At 37.6% G+C, this 16,482-nt stretch overlaps 1 protein-coding gene across 1 annotated transcript in view; it reads left to right on the plus strand.

Annotated features, from left to right (window-relative positions):
- KALRN (kalirin RhoGEF kinase) overlaps window positions 1–16,482 on the plus strand; it is a 543,871-nt gene that overhangs the window by 516,792 nt on the left and 10,597 nt on the right. The window contains exons 51-55 of the mRNA XM_088146453.1: window positions 3,588–3,647; window positions 9,540–9,567; window positions 10,873–11,044; window positions 13,962–14,083; window positions 15,881–16,012. Coding sequence (XP_088002579.1) covers window positions 3,588–3,647; window positions 9,540–9,567; window positions 10,873–11,044; window positions 13,962–14,083; window positions 15,881–16,012 — 514 coding nt within the window. The remainder of the gene's footprint in view (window positions 1–3,587; window positions 3,648–9,539; window positions 9,568–10,872; window positions 11,045–13,961; window positions 14,084–15,880; window positions 16,013–16,482) is intronic.

A 16,482-nucleotide genomic window follows, 5' to 3' on the forward strand; every position in this document is an offset into this window, starting at 1 on the left:
ATCAAATAGCAGGATGTTGTAAATTTAAACTTGTGTTCTTATAACAAAAGTGTTTTACTTTTTCTTTTAATTAATCTTTCCCAGGTTTGTGTTTGCATTGTTTCATGGAAGTAACAAAAGTTAGTAACCTCTGTTTATGTTTATTTCTATTTGTTGTAATTGCTATAAACTGGGATATAACTTTTGTATCTTTCATAGCTGGGGAGAAGATAGAATTCTTGCAGTTGCAACATTTCCCATTCTGGCAGAATTCTTCCATGTAACTATGAAAGATAGAGGAACTCTATTTTATGCAATCTGAACAGTATAGTATAACAACAAATAGACATTTATAGTTCCATAGAGATGGAAAATATTTATCAACAGGAAAATATTATGAATCGTTAGTGCTTTTCATCATTTCACTTTATTGCATACCATTAAAATCACACTTCTGATTTAAACCAAGATTATAATGTTGAAAAAAATTAATTTGATTTATCAAAATATGATATTAAAATCCAGCTAAGAGTTCTAGTAAATTTAAACTTATTCATTCTTTGCAGAAATACTCTTCTTTGATTGATAGCACTGTCTTTCATGTTAGTTTTTTTTCCCTTAAAATTCTAGTTTAAGATTAAATTTTTCAGCAGAAACATTAAGAGATCTTTAATTTCAGCTTCTTATTTGTATTCTCCTCTTCTTAACAATATTGCTCCAAGGACACAAAATTGCATGCACTTATATTTAGGTACTGTAGATCTAAGTACTAAATACTGTGTCAGCAAACTAAAACAGCATATAAGCTTTTGGAAGGTTTTTCCTAACCCTAAATATAAAGTTATCCTTTCTACGTAGAGGATGTTTTATTTAATCCCATGTCTGGAGGTTGAGTCATATTTAATCCCATTTATTTCAAAATACAGTACGTATTATTCTGATCATTCGGCTTTTAAGATCCCACATAGCATATAATACTAAGCAATTATGTTAAATATTAAATTAATATTAAAGTAAAAAGTAATAAAGTATTATCCACTTGTAGTATCCAGATTTTTAAAAAATAATTTCGGCAAGTTTGGTTTGCAAGTCAAACCCATATTATTCTGGCATGAATTGAGAACAAGAGATCTACCAAGATTGAAAGTTCAGAGAGGTAAATGTGTTGTTTTATTGTAGATAAAGCAGTCTTGTAATTGGTCAGTATTAATAAAGTAATTTTGAATGGACTGGATTGAGAATTTTCTTTCATTGGCAGAAATTTCCTCAAATTGCTCTTGCTGATAAAATGTGGGAAAAGGGAGGTTGGGATTTGGTTGGTTGGTTGGTTTGCAAATTCCTACCACTTCTAGAGCCTGCTAGATCAGAGGCCCTCTAAGCCTTTGAAACAGACTTTTGTGGATCATCTATCCATCTATCTGTCTGTCTGTCTGTCTGTCTGTCTGTCTGTCTATCTATCTATCTATCTATCTATCTATCTATCTATCTATCTATCTATCTATCTAATCAGTATGCTGCCCAACTCTCAACAACTTTAGGCAGCTTACAATCAACAAAGAAATTACAATAAAATAAATAAAAGATGGCAAGTGCAACAGACCAGATGGAATGAAGTGAGAGGTCTCTTCCTCACCAAAGGTCTGGGTGAAGAGCCAGGTTGTCACGGCTTTTCTAAACAACAGCAGAAGAGGGCCATTTGGATCTTGGGGGGAACCTCATTCCAGAGGGCAGGCACTGCTACATAGAAGGCATGCTTTCGGGTGACCCGGCATTGTGTAATCAAAGGTACCTGGAAAAATTTCAGTGGAGCAGAGAATTAGTAAAAATTGCTTCCTTGACCATTCTGTCACTGGAAAAGGTCTTCTGGAGCTTTGCTGGATGAAATCCATCACCTTTACTTTATTGCACTTTGTTTCTCACCGACTTCTATTTATGTCCCTACCTCCACTATATTATGCATAATTGCAGTTCAAGATACTACTTCCATCTGATGAAATGGATTCTAGTCCATTAAATTACATATCATAAGATGCCACAAAACTCTTTGTTACTATTTCTTAAAGTTAATTTTGATAAGTGATTTTTGCTAAAAAATAATAATAATAATAAGTGAGGTATGCGCAACACAGGAAACACTTTTTTGTTTCAAGCTTAGAACAACACAGCCTTTTCTGAAATGTTTTATTTTACTGTTCTGAGCTGTGTTCTAACCAAACCAAACAAAAATGGCGTAACCATTCTAGGCTATGATGGAGCAAAACTGAATGTTCTCCTGTGTTCTATTCATAGGAAACAAGGGGGGAAAAGTATTTTGCTCCCTTGTTTTTTTTTTACTTCAAGGCCTATAAATTATTTGCACACAGTTGCTACCATGCTACCCAGTCTGCAGGAAAATTGTTCAAGAGCTTAATTTTTAAGAGAATATAACCATTCTTTTCATATAGAGATGGTGTAATGTTTTCAAAAATCGTTTACAAATCACAGCTTAGCCAATCTTTCTCCAGCTGCTGACAGCAGTCAGTGTGGACTGCTCTCCCACCTACTTAATAAAGTCAAGTAAACTAGGCATACATTTTTCTAACACAAAATGCTCAGAACAGCTATTTTAATGCAAAAGATTTTAAACTTGGACTGCATACCCCTAAAATAAAGCTAAAAACCAATTTTATCCAGTTAACCAAGTACTACAAGAGTAAATCCTCTTTTGAGCAGGTAATACGTTAGATCATGCCTCCATTCCTTTACATACACAAGTCTGATAAGCATTTACAGTGATTGAAGAGACCTCATTTTATGAATGAAGTCTCCTATCAGTGTCTTTGGGGGGAGGGGACCCAAATTTAAGATCCAGGTGTGCCTGTCTTGGTGTTGTGTTGTGTGTGTTCTGCCAAAGGATGATCAAGTCTGTCAACACTGATAGAACACGGGTAAGATAAGTTTGGTGGCCATTCCCCTCCTCAAACAATCTACTCCATTGAGTGAATGGAGTAAGGATGTCCTTAAATGCCATAGCAAGTGTGCTACCTTCTGCTGTGCGCTTACATTTCTCTAAGTGGAGGTCGAGAAATACAAAATCAGAAAATGACATTCAGATTTTTAAAGCTGGCTTCACTTCAGAATTCTGGGCTATTCAAGCTACTTACAGATTTAGGATGTTATATTTTTTAATGATTGGTATTTAATACACAAAGGTGTCAAATAGCTGAAATTCTAAAAAAGGGCACCCCAGAAGATTGAGTGAAGCGCTAGGCCCTTGACTTCTCCAGAATTCCTATTTAAAGTAAGTGCCAGAATTGGATGCTAAATCTATTTAGATATAATTTTGCTGGCCAGGCTGCAAGGGCCCTCCCAAATTGGGAAGCTGGTATAGCAGAGGTAGTGTTTCATACTGCTGCTTCCATTAACACATTCTTCCTAAATTACTTAAAGACCGCTTTATTTTATTTTGCCCAATGTATATTGCTTGCATTCTAGTGACTTTCTGTTTGGAAAGTATTTAAGTTATTGGTGGCCATTTCTATGTTGCTCTTAATTGCTCTGCTATTCTTCTGCCTTTAATCTCTCTGCTGATCAAAACTCTGTTCTTTTTTCTCCATGCTGCTCAAAAGGAGACAAACAGTTCAGAAGAGTCAGAATGTGATGACCTTGACCCCAACACTAGCATGGAGGTAGACCATGATCCTTTCTATCCTCCCTCTCCTGTACCCAATACTACCTTCCCCAGAGAATTGTATGCCTGTTTTTAAATAGTATCTATAAAATTCAGTGTCTGTACTGTAAACTAAGGGGTGACTGTACTATAGATGCAGAGTGGGGTGCCTGTCCCAGACAGAAGATCCTAGGCAGCAAATTATCACTGATCTAATTTAACAACATCCGTCTACATCAATGGGATAGTTACATATAAGATACCAAATTGTCTTGGGCTAGTTCTGAACATGTCACAGATTCTATAAAAGAATCTGGAACCTCCACTGTAGACTAAGACACCAATATATACAATTAATATCTCAATTGTTAAGAATATAGCAGCTTTGCTCTATCTTGGTTTCACTGATCCAACTTTGAATTGGACAGTCTTATATGCTAATATGCTAAATAATATGTAATGGGGAACATCTGTTACTTAGAATTTTGATTCTTCTGCGGTTGATAGGGAGCCATGATTCTTCAGTATTAAAAACAAAAAAGAGGGCAAAAGCAATCAGAAGCATTTGCAGTACTAGTGAAATGCAGTTGCTAACAGTAAATGAGTACTAAGCATAAACACTCTAAAAGCCAGTCCTATAGGAAGACATACATACAGTAGTTAAAGCTTTCTTAGGAATCCCTGAGTTCTGGTACTAGATACTGAATGTTTAGTTATTTAACCACTTTTAGAAGACTATGTGCTTCATGTATTAATATCCCACCTTTCCATTGAAAATAGTTGGATAAAAAGTATGCAAAGAAAATTAAAATATGAAAGCACATAGATGAAAACACAAAAATGAGAGGAATGGAAAGGACCTTCCAGATGACAACCCATCACTGAGCAAATCTGTTTTAAAAATCAAGCATCTGTCTGAGCTTAGAGATGAAGAGCTACAAGCTCTTGTTACTGGAAAAAAATATAAAAATGTTTCTAATGTTCTCAAAACCTTTGGAAAAAAAATCATTAATATTACATCTTCATAGTTAGCATGTTTGATACAACCATAGAGCACTTACTCTACATAGATCTCACTCATATTTAATGGGGTTCTGCAAATCTTTCCAAAGAGGCACTTCGCAACGCTCAGGAGCATATACAAAGCGCCTCTATTCATATCTATAAAACCCAGAGAAAGATGCAGCTGCTTTACGGATCTGAAAAGTGCTTTCCACACATTCTTGTGCATTGTAAAGCACTTCTTTCAAACAATGTGCATAATTCTAATATTTAATGTATTATTAGGACTAGAATCTCTATTCTTTTACAAATACATAAATAAAGCTAGATGTATGGACTTCAGGTGATTCATAACTGTGCAGTTAAGTCCTATCTCCCCTCTTCCTTATTGTGTTTGCTTCTGGCTAAGCAATGGTAATGCTGATATCAGAGTACTTGCTGTGCCTTGTAATTGTAGTTTATTTTCAAAGCCTTTTAATAGAATATCCATTGCTACTGCCTTGCTGATTTATTTATATGAGTGTGAGGCCAATGGACAAAAGGGAAAAAAGGAGCTTGGAAGAAAACAAGATGCAGCAGTAACGTTTGGATGAAACAAGGGAGAGGACTTAAAATGCTGCAGTTCAAATATTCCAGCAGTAGTACGTCCTATGTAAGCACACACAGAAATTTCTCTATGTATTTCTTACATTCCCATGAAAAAAGAGCAAATCCCTCACTACCAATTTGTTTCTTGGCAAAGAGAACCCTTTTGGGGCACATTATGGATTTGTGCTATCTGCCTTGCCTCAAAATATTGTTGATTCCACTGCTACTTTGGTGTACACAAAGCTGCCCTAATTCTTCTGTGGAACTTGCTCCGTTATGTTCTTATATTTCAATTCATTAAGTTAGTGGTAGTGTTCCCCAGCTAAACGCTTATGTCTTCTAATGGAGGATACACAAAATGGAAAATAAGTTTTGCTTTAAACCTGGGATAGCCCCATCATGATCCAGAACTTCAGCCAACTTAAGCAATGATGTTTGCATGGTGATGACCTCAAGCACATGTTGGCACACCCCAACCCCATCCTCACCCCTAAGAATAAATGTTTGAGATCCATTCAGTTTGGAATTCTAGATAAATACGTGTTTTGCAAGGTCATTTCCTAACTTGGATCAGAGTCCCAGGTATTTTTCCTATCAAGAGTGACTTTTTCAACCACTGTTTGCTTCTGAAACTGCCATTTGCAGTAAATGGACAAAGAACAGTTGGTCTGATCTTCAGGAGGAGTCCCGCAAGGAAGACTCAAACCAGAGTGTATTGTAGACTCTCACTGAGTCTATTGAAACAGTAGATTGATGTGATGGGACACGGCTGTTTCATCACCAGGGAAGGTGTGTGTCCCACTGTCAACAACTTCCCCAGGTTAAAGCAAATTATCTTAATTGAGTAAAAGGAACACAGTTCTTTTCCTGCTTCCTTGGTTTTCTTTTTCTACAACTTTGCAGAATGTTCCATTACTTCATTAGTATTCCACAATAGTTTGGCCTTTTTTGCTAACTTTCCCAGGTTTAGTCCTCATAGACCTTTGGGTTAAGCTGTTGGGTTTTGCAAAGAACATGATTTATGAAATGCATTCTGGTCCCTCAATGTGAGCTTCCATTTTGCACCATTAATAAATCAAAATTAAGGGCTGCTGCCTTAATTGCCTCATGTACTAAGGTTCCTAATGCTAATGCATTCCTTTGAAACCTGTAAGACTTGTTTCTAAGTCTGCAGACACGTGTTCCATACTGCTGTATGCATGCTTCAGCCTCAGTTGTGAGCCATATATTATGGCATAGTTTGTCAAAATCCATTAAAAGGAGTGATGGTATTAAAGAAAGATGCAAGGCAATAAATCTAAGGTGCATAGAATCTGAAGATATTCAAGATTTTGATGCATTTGGGCCTCTATGTTTCTTCAGAGGAATGTTATCAAGACTAGCCACAAGATACTCAGCATCATTATTGGATCAAAAATCATCCAAACTTTGCTGTAATCAGTCTGTTATGTGGGGAGAAAAATATATCAACAAATTTCCTGTACAGGTGGAAGATAAAGCCTTGAGAAATGGGGTGGGTAACCTTAGCCAGCAGGTCACATCCAGGCCTTGCTTGTGGCTCCCCAAGGAACTAGAGCAAGTTAGGCTAAAAACTTCAACAGTGTCATAATAAGCCAGGTTTACCATATTTTGGAATAGTTGAAACAATCCATATTACCAAAGAAAGAGGTGGTGATGGAGATATATCAGAGGTTAAAAATAACCTAAGTGTATTATATCTTTGGGGAAAGTGATGAAGACAGGGAAGATACCATGCTAGTTAGGATAGCCATGCAACTTTTCGTCACCCCAATACCGATATTTTTCATGGCAGAAATACCATAATTAAGTTCTTCCTCAGTCATCAAACTTTCCTTTGTAAACAAATATTTGGAATACGACCTCTTTAATCAGAGTAGGCAACTTTTTTGTTGCCAGAAGCAATACTTTATTGTAATTTTTTTAGCCATAGGGAGTTTGACAATGAGATCCCCAGAAGGAGCAGAGTTGAAATTTCCAGGGTTGTTTTTTTAAGTATGTGTCTGCCTATACACACATGTTCAGTAAAAGGACAAATAAACCTATTTTACTACAGGTAGTCCTCGCTTAACAACCACAATAGGGACTGGAAAATTAATTGTTAAGTGGGCAGTCATTAAGCGAGCCATCACATGACTGCACCTGATTTTATGACATTTTTTGTGGCTGTTGTTAAGCAAATCATTAAGTGAATCATGTGGTCATTAAGAGAATCACATGGTTCTCCCTTGATTTTGCTTGCCAGAAGGCAGCTGGGAAGGTTTTAAGTGTGACCACGTGACTGCAGGATGCTGCAACTATTGTAAGTGTGAGCTGGCCAAGCACCCAGATTACAATCACATGATCACACGGGCACTGCAATGGTCATAAGTGCGAGGACCAGTCATAAGTAGCTGTAGCACCATTGTAGCATCGAACAGTTGCTAAAGGAATGGTTGTTAAGCAAGGACTACCTGTATCTGCTTTTTTAAAACAGTTTCACAACTCTCAAAAGGTATGAGAACTCCAAATGACCCATAGCCATAGTTTGCCCACCCCTTCTTAATTGTTGTATTAATAATTACCTAACAATAACAGATAGTGTTGCCCATTAATCTTGGATTAACAAGGCAGAAAACGTCCAGCTGGATAAGCCTTAATTGAAATAGTGGCATCATCAAAACACATTTTTATTGGACTGCTGTAACGGTTTAACCATTAATCTACATATCTTGGCACATGTATGTCCTCTGCTGCTGAAAGTATAATTTCTATTTTCAGAAACCATTCAATTCTAGCCACGGATTTAAATTCATTTGCTAAAATATTACTAATGGTACAGTTCTATACAGATTTACTCCTAACTAGGCTGGATTGTTTTCAGTGAATCTTATGAGCTTTGATACTGAATTAAAAATACTTCATCAAATATCAAATTTAAAAAGCTAAAGTGAAATGCTGAATGTGTTAAGGCCTAAATGTCATCTACACCTGTGGCCAGGCCTCCTCCTCTCGTAGGTTTTTCTTTTTTTCAAGTAAGTATAATGTTCTTGATAAATGCAGATTCCTTTGGCAATTTTAAAAGATGCTATGTGTACTTAGGCTTTTTAGTCTTCACAAAGAGTTTAAATCTACTAAGTGGAGGAACATATACTGCAAGAGAACATTCATCCTTTAAAAAATATCATTTTCTTGAAGCCAACTTCAGATCAGTATGAAAACTTATTGAAAGGAAATTATTTAGGATTTTATGGATTTTGCCTAAAAGTTTTCAATACAAAATAATTGAAAGTACTACTCTAGCGGGTAAGATAGAATTTTTAGCAATACTTATCCCTGATAATAGTCAGTAGCTTGTCATGTTTCTGATAGTAAATGCACAGTACAAGTACAAAAATTGTCCTCAGAAAAGGCTTTTTGTTTCTTTGTATTGGTTGAATTACAAAATCACTTTGCAAAGCATCCTGTCTCTGATAGTGCTGTAGAATAACAATAAATGAATTGATTGCTATGAAGTAATCAGACCTAGAGAGATTCTGAAATAAAATCAGCTTATTCAAAAACACCATAGTTCAGATATACCAGAACCTGAGGTCTCAGAACCAAGGATGAGCAAGCTCTGCTTCTTATTATTTTATCAAAAACACTTGAGTTCAGGTAGAGCACTTAACTATATTGCTTAATCGGATAACCTAGCAAGACGATTTTTAGGTGCGTGAGGATTCCATCTAGTGCTAGATATGATGCGACAACAACTAAGGCTGTGCAGCAGCCCTTCAGAACTGATTCCAGAGAAGTTCTTTAGCACGATCTCAGCAAAAATCATGGCTGGCTGAAAGAATTAGAGATAAGTGCTACTGTTGTGCTCCTGCTTATTCTAAACCAACCGTTTGGAATAGAATCCAAAGTGCTGCAGAACTGTAATAACGACATGAACGGTTTGATTCCCAGCCAGTCACGAAAGAACAGCCTGCTGATCATAGGAAGTAGTGAAGGGGGGATAAGATCATAGATTATGGGCAGCGAAGCTGTGGCTCATGTACACACTACTACATCCTGAAGTGATTCATGCTTGCTAGCTCACGTCTGCTCTTTTTAAAACCTTTTCAAGCCAATTGAAGGACCCTGCAGTCTTGATATGGAGATCAGAAGGGGCTGTGTAGTAAACACAGTGTTCAGAATTAGGCCTCTCAAGATGTACCTTCACTTCCTCAGTATTTTTTAGAATTACTCATTATCTCACTGAGAGCATTTTCTTTTTTCAATAACCAATTAAACAAACCTTTTCTATTTCTTTTGTGTGTATATATATATTTTTTTTCAGATCATCAACCCAAACTTCATCCAGGAAGGTGAGTTAAAGACATAAGCACATAAAGTCTTTATTTTTCCATGCTTAGAAAATGAAAAGCAAGATAATACTATTTCCCCAGACATATCCTGGGTAATTTTGTCTCAGTAATGTGACAGGTAACACTCTCATGAATGATACTAAGTACATACTTATTACAGTCCCAAAGAATATATGAGACAGCCAGTTGACCACATTAATATGTGATATAATAGAGCAGGTGAGGTGTGGGATATCAAGTGTCCTGTACACACTAATCAGATTTGGATGCAATATTAGTTGGATGAATGTTAAGCTTGGAATTGCACATTCACCAAAGGATTTAGAATTAATTTTTGTTTTAATGTATTTGAGTTCATTTTGACTTTGGCTTATTCAAAATTAAATTGACTTTGCTTTCTCTATAATATAATTTAAGCTACCATATTAATTGCTAAAATCGGATAACCACAGGATGGCCGAAAAAAGATACAGAAAACCGTGGTTGTCCAGATTTTTTCAGCCCAGATATAGTAGTTCTAATTATAATTCATCTTATTTCATTTATTTTAGCTAAATCATTCCCAAATTATTGTAGAGTTCTTTTTGCTTTTATTTTGCATCACATTTATACAAGCTCACTATCTACCCTTGATATTGTTATTGATTTAGTTGATTTATATCCTGCCTTTTGATTAAAATTTGAATACCCAAGCAGCTTACATCTTTTAAAACAACCCAAATACCCTGAAATGGAAAAGATAAAAACCAATCAAATAAAGCACAAATAGTTGGGAAAATGTATCCCATACTTCTATTTCAACATTGCTGGAAGACATGAAGGCCAGGTTAGGGACAGATTGTAATGGAGAAAACCTATCTATGTGCTTGCCAAGAGTCACCATTGACTTGATGGCATATAATCACTTATATTTCAAAGATTCTACAATCACAGTTTTATGGGGAAATTTACCATAAGATCTTGTTTAAAATGTTCAGGATATTACTATGTAAGAATTCAATGTTGTATTATGAGGAAATGATACTTCATATTAAAGTTGATCCTTGGAGTCCTCACAAGAACATGGTAGTAATTCTTCTAAACTATGGCGGTCTTTGACTCCTCCTCTTTTTTCCCTCTCTGAAAACTTGCTTCAGAAATGGGAAAGAGGAGGAATACTTTTCCTGTCTTCACTTTCTGTGGAGCAGGAGTTTTCTTGGAGCAGAAAACATAGCTCATTGCTTGACAGCTGTTTTAGTCTTTCAAATAAAATCTTTGATGTCTCTTGTGAGTGTGATGTGTCTCTATGTATGGCATTTACTCCAGTTGCTCCTGAGTTTCTCGTGCCCTTAGTGGATATCACTTGCTTGCTTGGAGACACTGTAATGTTGCAATGCAAAGTCTGCGGGCGGCCCAAACCAACCATCACCTGGAAAGGACCGGATCAAAACATGCTTGACAATGACAGCAGCACAGCTGCGGTTACAGTGACCTCCTGGTATGTTCAGTCTTTACATTCAGGGTTTTGCTGAAACAATGAATTAATTAATGTGGCTATTGAATTAATATACCAAATCTGTATAACTGTAGTTGTGTAAAGAGAGTTAATTTCCTACACCAAAACCTGAAAACTCTTCTGATCGTCAGTTCTCCATAGCCTACATAAGTCAATCAGGATATAGAAATAAGGATTTCCAACCCCCTGCTCTAGGGATGGGCAACTGTTTTGTTAACAGAAGCTGTACTTTATATTGAGGAAGTGTAATGGTATGTGAGAAAGACTTTGAGAAACGGGGCAAAGAGATGCAGCCTAGGGAACAGTCAGATAAGAGAGGGCATAAGCTGCAGCTGCATAATGGGTGGAGAATGAGGCTCAGAAGGGACCCTCCCTAGCTTCTCAGGCTGTAAAAGAGATGGCAAGAGATCTGTGCTTTCAGACATGCAAGATTCTGTTAATGTATAATTACATTACAATGAAATTACAATAAAGTAGAGTTAGCACATCTGGTCATGTTTCCTGTCTGGTCTACCTGGGAAGGTTGATGGGAAGGATGACAGCTACAGTAAGCTGGCCATTGAGGCAAACTGGGGGAAAGGAGTTGAATCACACCTACACAGATAGGCCAGGATTTTCAAAGATTTGGGAAGGTGTTTTTTTAAAAAAAAAAAAAAAGTTGAAATGATAGTTTAATCTATAGCTTTCATGTGTTTCCTATCTCAAGATAACAGGAAACATTGAACAAATTGAAAGGATCTTTGGAGGCTACAAAAATGGGGTTCAAAAATGCTGGTTACCATTCCTGCCTTATTTTTTGTGTCAGTTTTTTGAAAAAATGAACAGTGTTTCAAGAGAAGTTACATCAGAGGACAAATAATCCCAGGCAGACATCCTAGGCATCTTCTATTTAAAATGTCATTGTAACTTTATATTCTGTTATATAGATTGGTGGCTCTCAGAATACCTTATCATTACAATAAATTGCATAAACCAGTTGAAAGAATTAGTATATTTTTGAAAAGTAGATTAAAATGTTCCAAATTTAAAAATTGAATTTAAAAAATGTATCTGAAGTCCTTTTTCATAAGCTCATCCAACAGCAAGCATGTTAAACCCCAGTGGAAAACAGTGACCAAAAGCATCTTCTTTCTTAAAATTCCCCCCCCCCCAAAATATGGTAGCTCCTAATAGATCCAGCAGAATGAATATGGGCATATTACCACGTTATACTGATTGGTGAGTTTATAAACTAGGCCAGTTGAAATCAGACAGTCAGGATAATCCATTTCAAGAAAAAGTTCCTAGAAATGGAAGCCCATATTTATTATCACCATGTATTTAATTAAGGTACAAACAGCATTTCTTTGTTAAGGGAGGTGTCAATCAACTTCTTGATCAAACCAGCCAGATTCATACAGTTCGCTAAAATTGGTCTGGCCTGTATCAAGAGGAACTGAAGAACACTTTTGCACTGCATTCAGAGAAGAGTCCAAGTCAGAATTAATGTGATTTGATCCATAAAGCTTCCTGAAAATATGATGCAGTGTACAATCAGTTCCCCAAAGTAATGTTCTTGATAGCAATCCTATTATGTTTTAATAAACATGGCTGGTAAGAATGTTCTCATGGCCTAACAAGGAAAATGCCTCCTGAGAACGCCTTAGCACCACTACTGGAAACATTTCCTGTAAGACATCACAACTGCCATTTGGCAGGTTTTTCTGATGCTTCATCAATCTCAAAAGTTTATGCTGATTCCAGGAAAGACAGACAAGTCTAGGCCAGTGCTTTGAAACTTGCTGACAACTGCATGTATTTAACTATCAACATTAGAACAAGGAGGAGGGCCCTAGCAATGGCACGGGATACGGTTATGTTACTCTGTTTCTGGTCCATAGGCACCTTCCATCTGTTCCTTTCATCACATCTCATTTCTACCTTAGTCTGCAAAGTTTAAAAATCTTTATCTTCTGTGCATGTTACTGTAAGTCATCCATTTTAGGCATTATTTGGGGTGACTGCTACATTTGCATAGGCGTTTTGGTAAACAGTAAAAGAATGCTAAACTTCAAAGGAATGTGAAAGTGTAAGTACAGCTGTACTGTGATCTCAGTGTTCAATTATCTTAATCATGTTGGTTCATGCCCAACACATTCTGGAAGCGAGTTCTTCAGCATCTCTAGATCAGGACTGGGGCTGATGGGTAGGATTCTGTGCTTTGTGGAGACCTTTTTGATAGGGCTCCCCTGGGAGGATTGGTACATTCATAACAGGGCAGGCATGACGGGGCTGGCTAGTCACAAAGGGTGTCTTGAACAAAGGGGAAGCTGTCATGCCCCAAAGATGCTTTCTACTACTTCCAGCTCACTTTTGTCTGGGTTGTTTTCTAGGCAGGTAACCACACTTCCAAACAAAGTTTTGGTCTTTACTTTCTAAGGAAGTCTATATGGGGCTAAGAAGCATTCTTGGAAATAAAGATGATATTCAGGGCTAGAGCTTTGCTTTACAGAATGTCAGCTTCCTGTTAAAAATACATATTTTTAGAAATCCTTTGGAGCAGAGAGACTAGTGACAAGAGCCTTAATCCATATAGGAGAGGCACCAGATTCCATACTCCTGCTCTGTACAGTATGAATAACCCATATGGTTATAGTGCAAAGCCATTCCATTTTTGTGAGCAGCACAATCGTTAATCAGAGCAGCATGAACTAATATCCATTAGTAAATTATTTCTTTCCTTGTGTGTGACTAACATCTATAGAATTGCCTGATGAAAAGAGCAGGTCCTGTCTATTTTTCCATTGGTTCTCACTTCCCAGCCCAATTGAAATACTGTAACTGTTAAGCCCTGGAAGAGAAGCCAGTGTAAACACTGACGGAGTTTCAGATTAAAATTTTGACTCCTGCTCCTCTCTAGTGAATCAGGTGACATTACCCTGAAGATCTGCAACGTGATGCCTCAGGACAGTGGCATTTACACTTGCGTGGCAACAAATGAACTTGGGACTGCATCCACATCAGCTACAGTCAAAGTACAAGGTAATGGTTTTTTTCTTTCATTTATATGCTAGGTACATGGTAAATGCATGTGGTATAAAGCCTTTGATAGGTTTGCTTGGTGAAATAATTATGGTGCTTTAGGGGGAACAGGCATTCCATAAACTTGCCCCTCTACAAAGGCCAAGTTCCCCTCTAGTGGTATTAGCAGCATTGACCATAGCATTTTGGTCCCATTTACTTGCGGGGGGGGGGGTGTCTCCGCACTCTGCAGAGAGAGGGCCAGTGGGCCACACTTTAATTGGATGTATTTGGAGAGCATCACCTGCTTGGAAACAATTGTTACATGTCATATTATATCTATAAGAAGTTTCTGTAGGAAGAGTAGTAGGTATATCGTTTCTTATCTTGGGCTCATTGCTGAAGAAGCCTGAGACAGAAAGGATTTGTAAACCTCTCTACATATTCAGATTTTTTAGGCACAGCCAGGGACACCACCCAGTCTAATCCCCCTAATCCCCCCAAACCTGAGAAATGTCAGACTTGATTCAGACCTGGCTGAAAGTCCCTCAGGTGATACCTAAGCTGTGGACTATACTTGGAACTTGAATCCTGGAAGGAGGCAGTGGCAAACCATGCCTGTATTGCTGCCCCAAACACTACAGTACATGGACGTCATCACCAGGAGTCAAGCTCAGGGAGCGAGCCTATATCTTTAGAGTTCTTCAGCATGTGCCATTTGAAACTGCAAGTAATGAACTACAAGTTTAAACACTTCCTTTTCATTAAAAAAAAAAAAAATCCATCCTGTGAAAAGCTGACAGGCCAACTTTCACATGCAAAGTTGTGTCTTGAGGTATGTGTATGCAGATTATTAACATGTCACTGAAAAATGGTAGTCGTTTTCTTTGTATAATCTTCTTGAATTAGAAAATAGAGAATGTGCTTAATCCTCTCCTCACCTGCCAGTTCTGGTAAATCTCCCCTCCCCATCTCCACATTAGCATATCAAGGCAAACAGAAGATTGCAAAATCTCATGATCTATCCATTACATGCATTCATTCCAAAATAATGAAACTCTAATGCAGTGTTTCTCAACCTCAGCAACTTTAAGATGTGTAGACTTACGATGGGGGAATTCTGGGAATTGAAGTCCACACATTTTAAAGTAGCTGAGGTTGAGACTGCTCTAAAGGATTAACCATTTTTTTTCCAAATCATTAGATCAGCCCTCATGCATGCTATACTTTTGAAGAAAAATGTAGTCAGCAGAGTTAACTACCAAATGACTTTGATAATAACTTGATACAATAACTTAATATATAGCAGGGAAATGTGTGTCAGTAGGAGTGTGCTGGGGGCTTGCTTGCCTCCTTCCATTTTCTTTGTCTTCCTAAAATTCAAATTACTTTTAAAAATTACACCTCTCCAGTGTTTAGGGTGATATAGATTACTGATTACAATCAGCAATTATATTAAATTGCACTAAAAATAATGCATTTTATAATTAAATTGTTTTAAATCAGGAATTTAATCTGTCCTGCAGGTTACATTTAAAAAGAAAAAACTGGATTAAAGCAACACTTCTTGGAGAGAAATTAACTCTTTCCTGTTACTACATTTCCCATGGTGGTTTTGCTCCTCAGATGTTCTTTTTTCTGCAGAACGATACATATACAGAGACAGAAAGAGAGGGAGAGAGGTTTTGATAGTAATCTGCTCTTTGCTCCTTTGTTGGGGCTCCTTTGTTTGGAGTCCCAGTTGGGGCTCCAAAATTCTTCTCTAGTTCCGTTCCTTTCTCTGCTAACTGTTTCCACCTCCCTCTTTCCCCGCCCCAGGCGTCCCAGCTGCCCCCAGTCGGCCTATTGCTCAGGAAAGAAGCTGCACTTCAGTGATTCTTCGTTGGCTGCCTCCCTCCAGTACAGGAAACTGTACCATTTCAGGCTACACAGTGGAGTACAGAGAAGAAGGTGCAAGCATTGTGAGGCTTTTGGGTGGGGAAATCTGAATTGCGTACCTGTCATATATTTATTTCACCACTGAATCTTGTAGTTACACAGTCACCACTTTCCCCTTGCACTGTGCTCATAGGCAAATCCTCATGCCTTAAATTTTGGCTATTTCTATTACAACTACCTAGCACTGTCTGGAAGGCTGCAATAGTCTCTGTACTACTCACTTTTACTCTGTCATTCTTCCTTTCTGCTATGGCTGCAAGCAGGAAGGTGGTATCTCACAGCAGGCAAAGGGAGATGGCGGACAGTACTCCCTCCAGGTGGCTCTGGTGAGAGGTTTTGGTTTCTGTCTCAAGAGGGAAAGAAGGCAGCTAAGTAGAGTAGCTGGTAGTGCTGAGTGCTTGTCCTCCCCTCTCCCACTTTTTGCTCTTACTTCCCTAATGGAAGGATAGGACAGGAAAGAAGAGTAGCAGGACCACAAGCGC

This window comes from Python bivittatus, unplaced genomic scaffold (genome assembly GCF_059951505.1).
Source record: "Python bivittatus isolate LINGU-HERP-01145 unplaced genomic scaffold, Pbiv_v1 ctg000480_np1212, whole genome shotgun sequence".
NCBI lineage: Eukaryota > Metazoa > Chordata > Lepidosauria > Squamata > Pythonidae > Python > Python bivittatus.